General features: G+C 37.2%; 1 protein-coding gene across 3 annotated transcripts in view; it reads left to right on the top strand.

The window, feature by feature from the left end:
• The window catches only part of LOC104150361 (rho-related BTB domain-containing protein 3), a 41,835-nt gene that overhangs the window by 4,534 nt on the left and 22,278 nt on the right, over positions 1–15,023 (top strand). Inside the window, exons 1-4 of one of the 3 annotated variants that reach the window (XM_068925900.1) lie at positions 2,304–2,681; positions 2,892–3,117; positions 12,068–12,260; positions 14,678–14,826. In XM_068925900.1, the coding sequence (XP_068782001.1) occupies positions 12,191–12,260; positions 14,678–14,826 (219 nt within the window). In that variant the 5' untranslated portion in view covers positions 2,304–2,681; positions 2,892–3,117; positions 12,068–12,190. Of the gene's footprint in view, positions 1–2,303; positions 2,729–2,891; positions 3,118–12,067; positions 12,261–14,677; positions 14,827–15,023 lie in introns of those variants that run through there. The other 2 variants (XM_009684583.2, XM_068925899.1) reach the window with 2 other exon arrangements.

Below are 15,023 nucleotides of genomic sequence, written 5' to 3'. Positions count from 1 at the left end.
GAACACTGATAAATCAGACTAGTCCTAAACTGTAAAACATAACTTTACTAGATTGGCATTCATTAACAATACACTCTTTGCTAATAGTTAGTTTTTGCACATTATTCATCATTATCACTATTACTACATATCAGTTCTTGCACGCTATCAATCATTATTCCTACAAAGCAGTCAGCCACTCATTTTATATCCTAAATTAGCTGTGAGCATGCAGTACCACAGAGCGGATGGTGTAAAGTTAGCACCGATTGCTCCAGGCTTGGTCTTAGTTGTGGAGGTGGCCAGGCTCGAGAGCTCTTTGACAGCAGAAATTGGCGCTAAATGAGGTGACCTCTTTCTCCCCATCTACCCTTCCCCAATTTAGGATTTTATCCTTTTATAAAACGAAAGAATTTCTAGACCATTCCTAGCCCTTGGCCTTTACCCTTTGGCCTGAGTACTGAAAGATGTGTTGGAGGTTAATTTCCCAGGCCTCTGCAGGTGTCTTAGGCTGTTGCTCAGCTGCTCCCCCTGCCCCTTGCTTAGAGGATTCTTCCTTTGCTAGAGCAAGAGCAGCTTTTCCCAAGTTCTCGAGGTTGTGCTTTTACAATGACCAGTAACTGGCCATAAGTGGGCTGTTAATAGTTCTTGGATCCCAGCTTTCAACTTGTGCCTGTATTTATCGTGCCTTTGCTGCTATCCCATACTTAAACTATATAGCGGAAGACGTTATCAAACTCCGGTTCACGCAGCAACTTATCGTAACATGTTGATAACAAGCCAAACAGGACAGGACTGGGGCCTTGCACGGCTAGCATAAGGCTTATGACTGTTTTTACTGGGCCACTGGGTATGGAAATATGTATACCATTATTCTAAATTAGTGTGCTTATGTCAGGACTCAAAACAAGTAAAGGCTGTTTAGTGTGCCTCTGCCTTTATGGGTGCAGCAGATTTCTGCTTTAGCTACACAAGGTTATGTTTGCTAGTGTTTTAAAGAACTCTCCTCTCATAGAATGTTCCCTCATTTTCAAAGTTTAGACCATTACAATCCCCAATTCCTCTGCTCAGTCTTGATGTTTCCAAGAATTATGTTTATTCCTCTCTAAAAAGTACGCTAATAGACACAAGTGAAGGAGTATGTTGGCTCTAATGCAGTAAATTTATATGCAGTGTTTGGACACTATTGAAGAATTGAAATGTGGGAGCCAGACAACACATGACAATCTGGGTGATTCCTTCGATTGCTTGGTCTTGTTTAAGCTACCTAGGAAAGATGGATTCAGGCTTTTTTTTGGACACCCCCCTCCCCTCCCCTCCCAAAGAACCTCCTCCCTCATCTGTCATTAGTCTTTTAGTTTTCTAAGGAAAGCTGGATTGAAAAGTGGTAGAAAGTGGAATGTGGTAAAACACAGGAGAGGGAAATGACAGTTAGTAAATGTTCTATTGGTTTGTTTTACAGTAAGTCCTGTAGTATTTATAATAAAAAAGTTAAGAAAAAAACCCTATTTGACTTCATTAGCATGCATCAGCTATTAATGCCTGTGATTTTTAAAAATAATCCAGCTAATCAATACAACATTGTTACAAAACTTCAGCGCCAGTGTCAATTGGTATTCTCCCACATGTAGCTTGTCCTCTTGTCATCTTACTAGTAGGGGAACAGTACCTTTCTAAGAGTATGGATTGCTGCAAGGCAAAGGTCACTCTGTTAATTATTCTGTTGATTGTCTTATCAAGACCTGTGTTAAGTGGGTTCACGTAATTTAGTACCTTTACCTGTGGGATTAACAGCAGAATGTATTTGCATAATAGAGAGTGTTCTATTTATCGTATAATATACCCAAAGTATTTTGACTCTCTTTTTAATTCTAATGTGTACAGTGATATCTGATAGAGAAGGTGCCATTTTAGACTGAATTTGGTCACAGATACAAATATAATTTTATTTATTTCATTATAATTAAAAATTATCCCTTTCAAAACAGTATTTCCAAAAGCAAGTTAACACTGAAAAAAACCACGTGGTTTACATAAAAATGTATTGATCTAATATTGAAAAATTTAAAATATTATTAAACAAAGGTTGAGTTTCTTTACGAGTGTTCATTCCTTCACATTGTTCTCTTCTTTAGCTGAGACTGTCCTTTACTGCTTTTCTCTCATTTCGTATGGTTCAGCATACTGCTAATGCAGATTAGCTGGCAGCGATTTTGTATATTTATATTTTTTTGCACAGCAGCAGTAGAATTGCACCATGTAAATGCCTTTAGTGCAGTCAGATGCTGCTTTGCTGAAGTGCCTTTGCCTCTCTTTGCTGACCTGGCTGCATTATGTTGCTTCTGCAGAAATGTCGAATCTCCGTCCCCGTTGCGTGTATTATGCTCTTAGACTGAGTTTACTGACGTCAGGATGCAATGGCTGTGACTGAGCTGCCTGCTGCTCAGTTTACATGCTGAATTCACCTACAGCAGCAGCAGATTAGCACAGTAGCAAGCATTTGTGCTGTTGCTACTGTCACAGGCAGTTGCATTCATTGACTTGCGGGGGCTGAAGCACTGAGCAAGAAGTTAGAACACATTGCAAATACAAGAGGATATGCGACAGGAATTCTGGAGGTTACATCAGTGAGACTGAATATGGAAACAGACAAATAAAAAGCCAAGCAAGCTGGGGATTTATAATGCAGGCAGCATTTCCAGGTTTCTTTTCCACTTTGCTCTCATCCTGCTATTGGATTTGAGATCATGTATGTGTTTTGCTGTTGATTACTGGGGGTTTTCAAATCTAATGAAAGAAGAGGATTCAGAAGGATTAATATGTTCTGATTTAAAGGGATTTTTTTTTTCTTATCCCTTCTGCTGATCTTTGTTAACACAGCTATGTCTTTGTTACTTTTTTTTTTTGTTTAGGTCTGTTAATATTGTAGCCTTTGGAAATGAAAGAGATGGATTTTCTGAAGACAATCAGCAGTCAAGTCTGATCTGGAGCTATCTAGGGAGAAGTGCTCTCATTTCAGAGACTGAAAGTGGTCTGTTGCTGAATTCTGCCAATCACATTAGAAATCCTGTTTTTACTGAATATCAAGCCTGCGTGTTTGGAAATGTCAGATTGGTGGTACATGACTGTCCTCTTTGGGTAAGCGATTGGTCTGAAACTTATTAACTGGACTTGACAGTGTAGGCTGTCTTAATCAAATGAAAAAATATTTTTATTTTGAATGATTTTCATTATTGTGGGATTTTACTCATATTTTACTCATTGAAAGTAATAAAAACATATAAAATGTAACTAAGGCACATACCAAAAATTCTCTGGGGAGTATGACAGAATGTTCCTCATTAACAAGCCAATGTCTTTCGTATGTATGACAATGAGATTTTCAATTTGTTGTTTAGTGAAAACTTTATTGACAATAATCCAGAAGTAAACAAAAACCTCTTTGTGAAACTCGAATATAAGCAATCTCTCCAACTATTTATCTAAAAAAAAAAAGGAAAACACATACTTTTTTTTTTCAAAAGTGAAAAGGGAATCCGTTTTCCAGCTTTGAGAAATGACAGACACTATAATTTAATCTGTTGCAAAATACAGTATATGGAGACATTTTACTTCTGTTATAATGAATAATCGCATCTTTACTTACCTTCTGATGTAGGAAATAATATTAACATAATTTTGGCACTGTTCCACGTTGTCAGCTCTCTTGTTAGTAAGTGAGGCTGTTTAAGTATGAGCAGAACAATTACTACATAAGAAATGACATTGATATCTGAATATGTTAAAGCATACTTTAATGACTGTTTAGTTGCCAAGTTTCATGCACGTTACTGAGTCCTTGAGGACTGTATCTTCTGAGCTAATTTAAAGACAGATTTACATCTTATATCAGTTTGTATCTTATCTAGATTAAATCCATGTGGTTAAGGTGAACTAGTCCTAGGCACAAATTTGGCAACTGTGTACACTGATAGCTGTGCCTCAAGTGAGACAAACTGCTCTTCATCCTCTACACAGTTCCTTTTAGCTAAGTGTGGAAAAGCAGAGGGATGCATACTTGCAAATTAAAGTCCCCCAATGGTAGGCCCTTTTGTGAGAAAGACTGTGATACAAGGTGAGTTTACTTATTTTTCCTTTTTGATGCTGGGAGAACATTTCTTTAGTCTGCCACTGCATGTGTCTTTGTCAGCCTAGAATGCTGCTTAACTTCTTCAGTCTGTAGCAGTGGTCAGAAGCTCAAGTGTGTTGGATGAACTGTCCTGACTATAACCCCATGTTTATGACACAGAGCATTTTACTGTGCTCCATAGGTCTCTCTGAAATAGATGTATTAAGATCTTTCGGAAGTTCTGAAAATGCTCCTGCACTGACGGGGTGGAAAAATAAAACAAGTCTGAAATGTGTGAGGAATGCTACAACAAGTGCATTGTTCTCATGTGCACGTGATCAGTAAAATAACAGTAAAATTAATCACACGTTCACATTACTTTGTAAGCCTTGGATGACCAAACATGGCTTCCAAACAGCAGTATTCCTTTGGAGCCTGTTTAAGTCTCTTGTCTTTCTAGTGCCATCATTGAGGTAGTAGCCTGCTTCTATAGTGATTGGTATGGGCTGCTGAAAAATGGCTGTCCAAGATGACTGTGTTTTCTTAGTAAAGCAGCTGGATTTGGCAACTTCAGCTGTTGATACTGTGTCAGTTTACAGTGCTTTTGGGAATGCTGATTCCTGATGCTGACTACTCACAAGTAGTGTCTGACAGGTGTTATGGATAAATATTGGAGAATGGTATTCCCAACCTGCAGTGGGGCTATTTTCACACAATTGCTCCTTTCCCCCCCGTTAAGAACTGTAAATGTGGTAACTGTCTGTGCAAGGTGTTATCTTTGATATTGCTGGGCTTGAAGAATTAAGGGAATGAATTCATGATTATCAAAGTGGAAAGTAATAATAGCGTTCACACCATCTTTTGAGAAGACTCTTTCCCAGTGACATTTACAGAGTACAGGAGAGAAATGTTGAGTTTAGGGAGCATGTTTATCATTTACAGAGATGACGTGGAGTTTTAGAGATAGTGGTGGAGCTTACTTTTCAAAATCTGAAGGCAAAATATCACTGTTTCCAAAATTGCTTTGATCTCAGTGTATCGAGCACTGAGTATATCACTATGGCCTTCTGTGTCCTGAACCAGATTAATAAAGCTCTGTGCTGGTATCTTCCATGTGGAGTGCACAGATCCACAAGTGGACAGATTTCTTAGTGGTTGACATAGCTGGAAAACATTCTGACACAACATACAGACCCAGGCTGAGAGGAGCTATAAAGAACTGGGGAAACCATATGTGCTATCGTTATCGCTGCATATTGTGATTTTAATAACTGATCAATTGCTCATGCATGCTCAATTTGTGATGCCATACAGTATGCTGAACTAGTATATACCACTTTTTTTTTTTTTTTTGGTAAATCTCAGTATGGGGGCTAGTAACTTATAAGGAATAATTTGCAAGATTAATTTTATGAATTACTTTGGTAAGAGTTGATTTATTTAGCAAGATATGAGTACATCAGATTTGACAGCCTTGGGAGCTGAGGTGCCATTTCATTGGCTTGCATGTAGTTTGCAGCCTCATTCACTTTATACTGAATTTTGTTAGGCTTGTACATATGTACAAGTAAAAACTGCAGAAAAAGTAGAGGGAAATGTTGTAGCTAATGGCAAGTAAATCTTGATCAACTTCAGAAAAAAACATAGCATGGAAGGTATAATTCATGTTTTGATTCATTTAATTATGATGCTGAACACTTCATGGCAGAATGAAAGCTTCACTCGTAGTGATACTTCCCAGTTATGTTATCTCTCTTGTTCTCCTTTTTCTATGGTTTGAAACAGTGCTATGTGGACATTAGAATGTCTCAGTCCTAGATTGGACTTTTACTGTCTTTCTTCACTTTTTTTTTTTCTCCTTTGTGAACCATCTTTTTTCTTTCCCAGGGAACATACCTCCAGAAATTTGTTGTTTCCCCCAAGTTAATAACTTCAATTTCCAGAGAACCCACTGACATCATGATGTTCTGAGTAGTGCGTACGTTAAAACAGGAGCAAGTGGAACAGCTAGAGGTTGGAGAATACCTTGTGATTGGTTACGCACTCTAGAGAGGCATGTTATGGGAGCCATGTTTATGAGAACCTTTACTGGGTCGTTGCCAGTGCCTAGTTAGAGACTTGCACTGACCTGCAGACCTCCATGGGACTGACTAGTGTTCAAATATATTAATTGCAGTTTTGAAAAGGTGTTATATGAATCTTTTTAAAGAACTTCTCCCTCTCCACAGTCTCTTGCCATGAATCTTTCCAGGTTTTTCTGTTTGCTTTTTTTTTTTCTTCTTACTGTACCAATCGTAGTAGTTCCCTGAATCCCGTGAGTTTTCTTTTAACAGTGATGCTATCCATGGTGTACTTTTTCCCTCAGCAGCATCCTTATGCTCAGGTTCCTGGCTAGGCTGGCTGCCCATTCAGGCCCATCAACATTTCTGAAGAAAAAAGAATCTAATCTTCTTTTTTATTTTACGTGTTATTTTTTAGAAATCCATTCACGTTACTACTTCATTATAAAACCATAGGTTGCAACTTTTCATTGTTGGTATGTCGTCCTTTCTCATTTTAAAGCTTGACTGTCTGAAGTTTACAATTTACAATAATTGATCATAATTGATCATATCCTGTTATTTTCCTTTTTTTTTTTTTTTTGGTAACAGAGCAATGCTAGCCTTTTTTTTTTTTTTTTTTGGTCAGCTCAGCCCATTAAAGATACAAATGTTTTGGAAAGCCCTGAGTAAAAAAAACAAATGTGGCTCTTCAGGGCTGTGGTATGAATTGCCTTGATTTGTGAAGAAGATACTTGTATGCTGCATGTCACTTAGCTAAATTTGTTGAGGAGTCTAGTAAGTTACAGAAAGTGCACCTACAAAATTTGTCTTGCCAGCTAGTGGAAGTGACTGATTAGAAATTCTGTTGCCTGACAAACTTGCAGAGATCACCTTCAAAGGGCAGGGAAGGCTCGTAGAAGCTGATGTGGAAAGCATTGTTTGAAAGATTTTTTTTTTTTTCCCCCAAAACCTGCAGTTCAAGAACTAGAGGACACTAAGTAAAACTAGTAGATGATCAGTTTAAAACAGTTAAAATATTTCTTTATACAGCACGTAGTTAACTTCTGGAGCTTATTGCTACAGGAGTTTGAGAAGGCAGATGGCAGGCTCAGAGTTGATGAATTAATGGAGAATGAGTCCATGAATGGATTCGGGACAGCTTTGTAGCTTTTCAGCAAGTTGTTCAGACATTCTAGACGACTTTCTAATATTCCTAATCACAGTAGTTTTGCATTCTGGGGAAGGACAAGGAGAATGGAACTGAGAACGTGGCCAGGATTCTATGCTCTCCCTAGAGAGCATCTGCTATTGCTACTGTTGCAAATAAAGTGCTGAGTTAGAAGAACCATTAGGACATTTCTTACCTTCCTATGAACAGCTTTTAGGAAGAGTGTGAGTATTGCAAGAGCAGAGCAGATTTCATTGTGATTCCAAAAAGGCATTCATAAATTACTTTTAACAATAGAAATATTGTCCTTTAGAGGAGTCGTATGATTTTGTTGGGAAGTCACATCTCCATTGCCTGTCAAGGCTTTTTTAAACTTTAGTCCTTGATGAGTATGATATGTTCTGAGATATGTGTATCTAAGACGTGTAAGAAAAGAACAAAAGCCCTTTTTTTTTTTTTTCCTAATAAGTCTTGAGAGGAAGAAACAGGATTATGATTAAAATTAATAAGTTTGTATTATAGGACCCTTACTTGTACCATTGTTTGTTTCTTTTGTCAATGGTTTTGTCAGTGGCTATCTTGAGAAGTGAATTGTGCTGAGAGCAGGAAGTGATGAGAAGTAGCTGCTAGACAGGTTTCATAGATAGTGTCTGGAATCTGAATTGTTATTTTGTCATCTGAAGAAATCCCTTCCACTGTTTTTGCATGAAAGCTGCCTTAAAGGTGATAAGCAAGGCATGCTTAACTTAGCTAAGGCTCCAGATGCTCTGTCACCATGATGTATTGGGCAAGTAACCCTTCATTGTCAAGACACATTTTCAGAGAATTTTCCCAGTACATGAGCAGTAATCTAAACAAGCTACTGCAGATTTGCTGCAACATGAAAACAATCACAGTAAGACCTCTGGGAGCGTATCTTTCTCCTTTATGTCTGTAAATGTAATATTCATCTTCAAGATTGGGGTTTTGGGAGTGCTAAGTTTAATATATGAGAGCATAGGGAAACTGTATAACAGTAACAGAAAACAGAGGTGTTGTGAGACTTGGCTTGTTGTGTTCCGCCTGTCTCTATAGCAGCTTGATATTCTCAAGGCTCTTATCTTAGGAATGGGGGGGGATAGGTGTCCATCCTTACTAGAACTTTAAAAACTCTGCTAAAATCTGTCTTTGTAGTTCTGTCTTAAAAGTGACTTGCAGTGGTAGCACAATCTAATGGAGAAAACTACAGACCTCCTCCAAACTTCTTATGAAGTCTAACTGGTAGCACGTAAGAACCTGTTACAACATGTACCAAGTTTCCGTAGTTCCCTCCCTCCACAATAGTTAGATGTAGAGTTCTTGTGTGTTCATGCACCTGTGCTGTTGTTTTCAGTGGGAATTTTGCTAGATTTTCCCACATGTGCAGAGACGGGAATATGGCAACTTGGGCTAAGTACAAAAAAGGGCTGCATAGGAGAACCTTGCAAATAATGGCCATTTCTTCTTTTGCTGTTGTTATTTTGTTTCCCAAATTACAAAAACTTTTGTATTTTTACTTATGTAAGAAAGCTTTATTACTATTCATCTGATTAAGAAAAACTTGCATTTTTTATTGTACAATATGGATCTGTTAGGCCACTGTTGTTATGTGCATGAGTGTGCACACCCAGACCAGTACAAGTCTTCTACAAAATAGTCTCTTGAGATTCCCATCAGCTAGAAGAGCATTTGAGCTGCCACTGGTTAGCATTAGGGAGCTGAGGGCCTTCTGGGCTGGAATTGTGCTAGACGACCGCTCTCCTGGGAGAGCCAGGAAGGGGTCTGATGTGAGATTGGGGCCTGTATCTCAACAGGTGTTAGAAAATGGGAGTTTTGTCCTGTGCTGAAGATAGGATTAGGGCCGGGGTCTAGGGTTGGGGATCTGAGGGCCTCCCAGTGAGTACCGGAATACTGCTCCAGCCAGAGAAGTAGCTTGATGGCTTATGTCAGGATGGAGCCATATCTCAGTACACGTTGGTCTCTAGGATTCCTGTCCTCTGATACAGGTTAGGACTAGGGTTAGGGTTGGTTCTTTACTTGCACGTGGTGGAGTTCATACCCACTAAAACCTTAGAAGTCTTACCAGGACCTTTCTTTGTTGTTCTGTCTTATGACATCTCCTTCGCTGGAGATATTCAAAACCCGTCTGGATGTGATCCTGGGCAATATGCTCTAGGTGACCCTGCTTGAACAGGGAGGTTGGACTAGATGATCTCCAGAGGTCCCGTCCAACCTAAACGATTCTGTGATTCTGTGACATGAAAATATGTCATAGCGTGGAGGTCTAATTCAGTGTAAAAATGGCATGTTATGTTCTGTAAGAAATTTCCATAAATATTTTTTATTAGTAGTGCTCAGACTTGTTGCAGAGTTCTTGCACGTTTGTGCACCTGTGCATTAGCCCTTAGTGGGGATTTTGCTGGTTTTCCCCAAACTCATACAGATGGGCATGTACAGACTTGGGCTGAACTTGAAAGCAGGCATGTAGGAGAAAACTGCAAAGGAACAGCTACTTATTCTATCTTCCAACATATGACAACTAAATATTCTTCCCTTATTCATGTTATCTTGATTATAAATAATCTGTATTATTCTGGGTTTGTATTGTTCCCTTATGCCTTTAGTTGTGTTAAACATACACCAGTCTACTACCAAATTTTCTGTTCAGGACTTCACCAGCTAAAGTATTAGAGCTGCCCCTAGATATTCTTGATTCTTATCAAACTGTATGATCAGGTTCTATGAAAGCCCATCCGGTTGGCTCTCTCAAGCTAAGGTAGCTGCTAATCTTACTACTATTGATGCTAAACTTGTGTTTATGTATTAATTTTATGAACTTACTAAGAAGCAAGTATGTTCTCCTGGATATTAAAGTGGACCTTTTTATTTGTTTGAGCAAGCATTCTTTGATTGTTAGGAGTCTAAAGGTGCTGTGCTGGTTCCTGAGAGCAACCCAAGAGAGAAAAATTCGTTGATTAAATTCCAAGCATGAGGTTGTAAAATACCGTGCAATTTCTAGTGACAGTAGCTATGCAGATCTCATAAAATAGGAGGCAGACAGAAGCTGAGACACATAGGTTTCAGCTATGGTATGAGCCTTTTGATAAAACCACACTGCAAAACAGTTGTGTAGAGAAGTGAATCAAGACTGAAGTTGATATATAGCTGAATTAACATAGTCTAAATGATTCTTTTAAACGCTGGTGGAGATTTTCCTAAGCCTGGGTTTATAATAGTCTCTAACTAAGTTAATTGAAAACCATATACAAAGAACACTGCTCTTAAAGCCCTTATCAACATGGTGAGTAGCTTTAGAATAGCTATTCTTGTTAATTAAATCTGATTCTTTTATGCCAGAACATCTACTAAAGTAATTCAGAGGAATGCCTGTTCTGCTTTAAGTTTAGATAAGCTTTCTGATTTAAGTCTTTGTAGAGACAAGGCCTAAATTGGGTGCAAAGTGCACTCACGGTCTAGACAACTATTTGCTCATTGACATATATCTGTCAAGTTAATGTTCTCTTGCACTTAAGAGTACTGCAGCTGATTCACCAGAGATCTGAAACAGTGGTTGGTTTGAAGTGATGAAAAATATCTACTCTATTGAGAATGAAAGCCGCTTCAGTTGCTGACAGTAATGATCTTTATGTATATTCATATGTATATATTTCTGCTTCCAATCTTTAATGCTCATATTTTTGTGATCTGTTCTTCACAAATCACATTGATCTCCCTCCCCCACTCTGCCACGGAACTTTGAGTTATTTCCTTTTGTCACTTCTTCTATGCCCATTTATTCCTCTCTTTTCCATGTTTTGTTTATATCATTGCTTGTTTCCAGTGTCTTCTCGACATCCCAGGTTCTTTTAGTTTCCCCTCATGCTCTATATGACTGTTCTAAGACGGGTTTGAGTTCATTTTCGGTTCTCTGGATCAGTTTTAGATTTCTGTCAGAGTTTTCAATTCAGCATAGTTGCAAAACCATGGCTTTCTTTGGTATTTATGAGCTACCTTCAGATAAAGCAGACATTGTGAAATTACAGTTCTCATGCAAATGACAAATATACAAGTAATAACTATATGTTACATGTAAATGAAGCTCAGCTGTATATTAATTAAATATAAAATAATTTTAGAGTATAAATCTTTGTTACAGAGCAGATCAATGACAAGTGAGTAGGAAGTCAAAAAAGAAAGCTTAGTTAAGTGATTAAAGTCCTAATGCTGATGGCATTAACACCTGTTACTACATGGAAGCTTTTGTGAAGCAGAAGCAAATTCTGTCAGTTAGCTAGAATTTTTATTTAAAGATTCCTGAGTACCTAGCAGAGTTCTGTGTAGCCCTCTTCCTAAAAAATTACGGTAAATAGTGGTTTTATATGAATTACTGCAAATGTTTGCCACTGAAGTTACTTTTATTTTCTTAATAAAAACATTTGAAAGTTAAGTGATTAAAACATTAAAGGTTTTTTCCCACGCAAAGTATATTCCTAGATAAATACTATTTCTTCTTCTCAACTTCTGAATTCTTAAGCAGCAATTTATTATCCATTATACTGCATAACTTGTTTTCCACACAAGAAAATTATAAAGCACGAATTCTGCTCTTTTCTGTGTTACCTCTCTTCAAAAAGAGATTGAACTGTCCGTTGGAGATGCTTCTGTGAAGTTTTGTGTCAAAAAAATATTGCATAGTTGGTGTTTTCATTTATAAACAAGAGAGGATTCTTTATCAGTATTTTTTCTGTTTAGGATATATTTGACAGTGACTGGTATACTTCTCGCAGTCTCATTGGAGGAGCTGATATTATTGTGATTAAATACTCTGTCAATGACAAGACTTCATTTCAAGAATTAAAGGACAGTTATGTCCCAATGATAAAAAAAGCGTTAAACCACTGTTCAGTTCCAGTAATAATTTCTGCTATTGGTGCAAGAAAAAATGGTATGTATTCAATCTTATGTAGTGAACTATGAAAATATCATTTGGAAGTTAAATATGTAGTGGATTTCAGTAGAAGCTGATTATTTTTCCAGAGTGCTAGCAGAAATAGATATTAGTATGCCTCTTCCACAGTCTGTCAGAATGACAATAATATGTTAATGTATTATGGTTCTGGAGATTGGTGTTTTGGTGAGAACACAACGCTTAATTAACACTGGCAATGAAAGGCATTCTACTTTGACCTCTACAATCACTCCTTTTGTTGAGTTATCATACACTGGAATCCTAGTGCTTTAAAATTATAAACACAAGTTTGAGTGTATGAGATGAATCCTATAGTTTTGAGTTCTCTCTGGTCATTATCTCTAGTACAAGAGACCTCTAGTGAAAGAGATTAAAATGAGGTCCACTGGCTTGGAGCTACTGGATAGGAGGATAAATTCTCTGGAACGTGGTCAGCAGAATGCAATCGCCTACCCTTTGGATGCTCTGCAGACATAACCACAAAGCACAGTGTGCTGCCGTATTAATACAGCTAAGCTGTCACAGGAGAGTAGCTGTGGTATGGCTGTGTGTTAACACAATGTTCTGTCCAGGCTAGTTAGTAGATCTGGTATGAGAACAATGAAAATTACTTTAGACTGATTATATACTTAGCACAAAGTGTTTTTTTGATTTTTGGCTTTTTAATTTTTTCAAAGTAAGTATCATAGTCACACAACCATGGATAGTGATTCTTAGAACTGAAAGACTGAGTGAATTTTAAAGTGGCCCACAATTGACTGGCGTAATTCTGATGAAAACATGTTTATGGTTTGGACAGACATTCATACTTTTGGTCTGTTTACATCAAGGAAATAAGCTTTAAAAAACCACCATAGATTGATGGAAGAAACACAAAAACTTTATTCTGTATTTTGAAGCATTTTATATTGTGCTTCAAACAATTCTATTTAGTCTTGGGGTCTAATTTTTTGGGGGTGGAGGGAGAGGGATGTTTAATTTTGCTTCTAAGGCAAAATGATGAATTTCAAACTTGTACCTGTGAGTTGTCTTTTACCTTTAAAGTTTGGCAAAAACAGGCATTTCTGAGCATCCCTCCTGCTATGAATATGGGACAGGATTTATGAATGTAGGTACAGATATTTATTTTGTAACATGCAAATAAATATTAAGCTATAGTAGATTTATCATCTCTGGACATAGTGTTCCATTTTACCAGGGTTTATTTATATATTTCTTTGGTCAGTGACCCAGAAAGGACTGTTAAATAACTCTGTAAAAATTTTTTTTTCTTTTTGTAATTCACTGATAATGATAAAATGTAACCGCTCTGACTTATACAAGGGTACTGAATATGCCATTCTAATGAGATTGACATAATGAAGTCAAGGTTTGCTTAACTCATGTTTGGTTTCCCCAGCTCATTTTCTTACTTACGCCTTTTCTTTTTCTTTTAAGCGTATGATACCGCCAATCTGACTGACTCTACTACTGGCATTTTTCTTTTCTATTTTTTGTTTTTTGACTTTCTTCTCAGTAATGTCACTGTGAGAGAAGTCAGTATTCTCTGATCATAGTTTTGCTTTGTGATATGTTTGAGTAGACTGCTATGCACACACAAAGCCCTTTTCTTTGATGAGGTATGTGTGAGCACAGCAGTTTACTCCTACAAACTATTAGGATGTTACTCCTTCAGAGCAGTGAAAGGTTCTGCTCCCAGAATAGCTATGTTAATACATGTTTTACATTACGGTTCTGTAATCTGATCTGTGTATAACATGTACGCCATATTTTAAATCGTGTTCATAGCTGTCAGATTCTTAGCAGCGTCAAGCAAAGCTGTGTCGTTGTGGCTCACATTTAGATTTTTTCAGTTAACTAGGAGTAATCTTCAAAAATACATATCCTAGGATAAAAATTGATATATAAAATGTGTAATAAAATCATATTCTGTAGTATGTAGGTGGCCAGGACTGTAGTGGCAGTTTCTCTCTTCTATTATTTTGTATACTTCCTCCATTGACAGGTAATGATAAAATAATCTTAAGGGTGTCATTAATGAATAGCACCTACAGATCTAAAAATTAAAAACTAATATATATGAATGTAAGGATACTTAGACCCCACAACAAACCTGGGTTCCGGAAGTCTGCTTGACTTTTCTACTTTGACAAAATTTAATTTTAAATATTGCTAATGTAATACAAACTGATTCTATGTAGTAGTTAATAATTTGAACTGATTATAAAGAAGTTATTTTGCCATACTGATAGATTTCTTGCTATAAAATTGTTTCTCTTTTCCTTTCTATAGGAGTAATATCTTTACAATACATCTTTATAATTATTTAGAAAGTTAAGTATTTTGAATTATTTAATAAAAACAACTTATCCAAGTCATTTGTTTTCCTTAAGTGCCTTGTACCTGCCCACTGTGCACTTCAGACAGAAGGAGCTGTGTTACTTCTTCTGAAGGAGTTCAGCTTGCTAAAGAACTAGGAGCTACGTATCTTGAATTGCACACTCTTAATGACTTTTATATACAAAAATACTTTGGAGGAGTGGTAAGTGAGAAATTGTAGTGTTGTAACTACAGTATAAAACAAATCTTACTGATAGTTCAAGTCTTGGCTTCAGTTTAAAACAATGTAGCGCAGATGGAAAGTACATAACTAATGTGATCCCTTAAAAGAATAAGTAGAGGCAGTCCATCATGCTTCCCACTGAGAGTGAATTCCCACTGGTGTTAGCAGAATTAGTA

This window comes from Struthio camelus, chromosome W, assembly GCF_040807025.1.
Source record: "Struthio camelus isolate bStrCam1 chromosome W, bStrCam1.hap1, whole genome shotgun sequence".
NCBI classification, from domain to species: Eukaryota; Metazoa; Chordata; class Aves; order Struthioniformes; family Struthionidae; genus Struthio; species Struthio camelus.
Note: the sequence above shows the minus strand (reverse complement) of the source record. Positions and strands in the feature narration are given on the sequence as shown.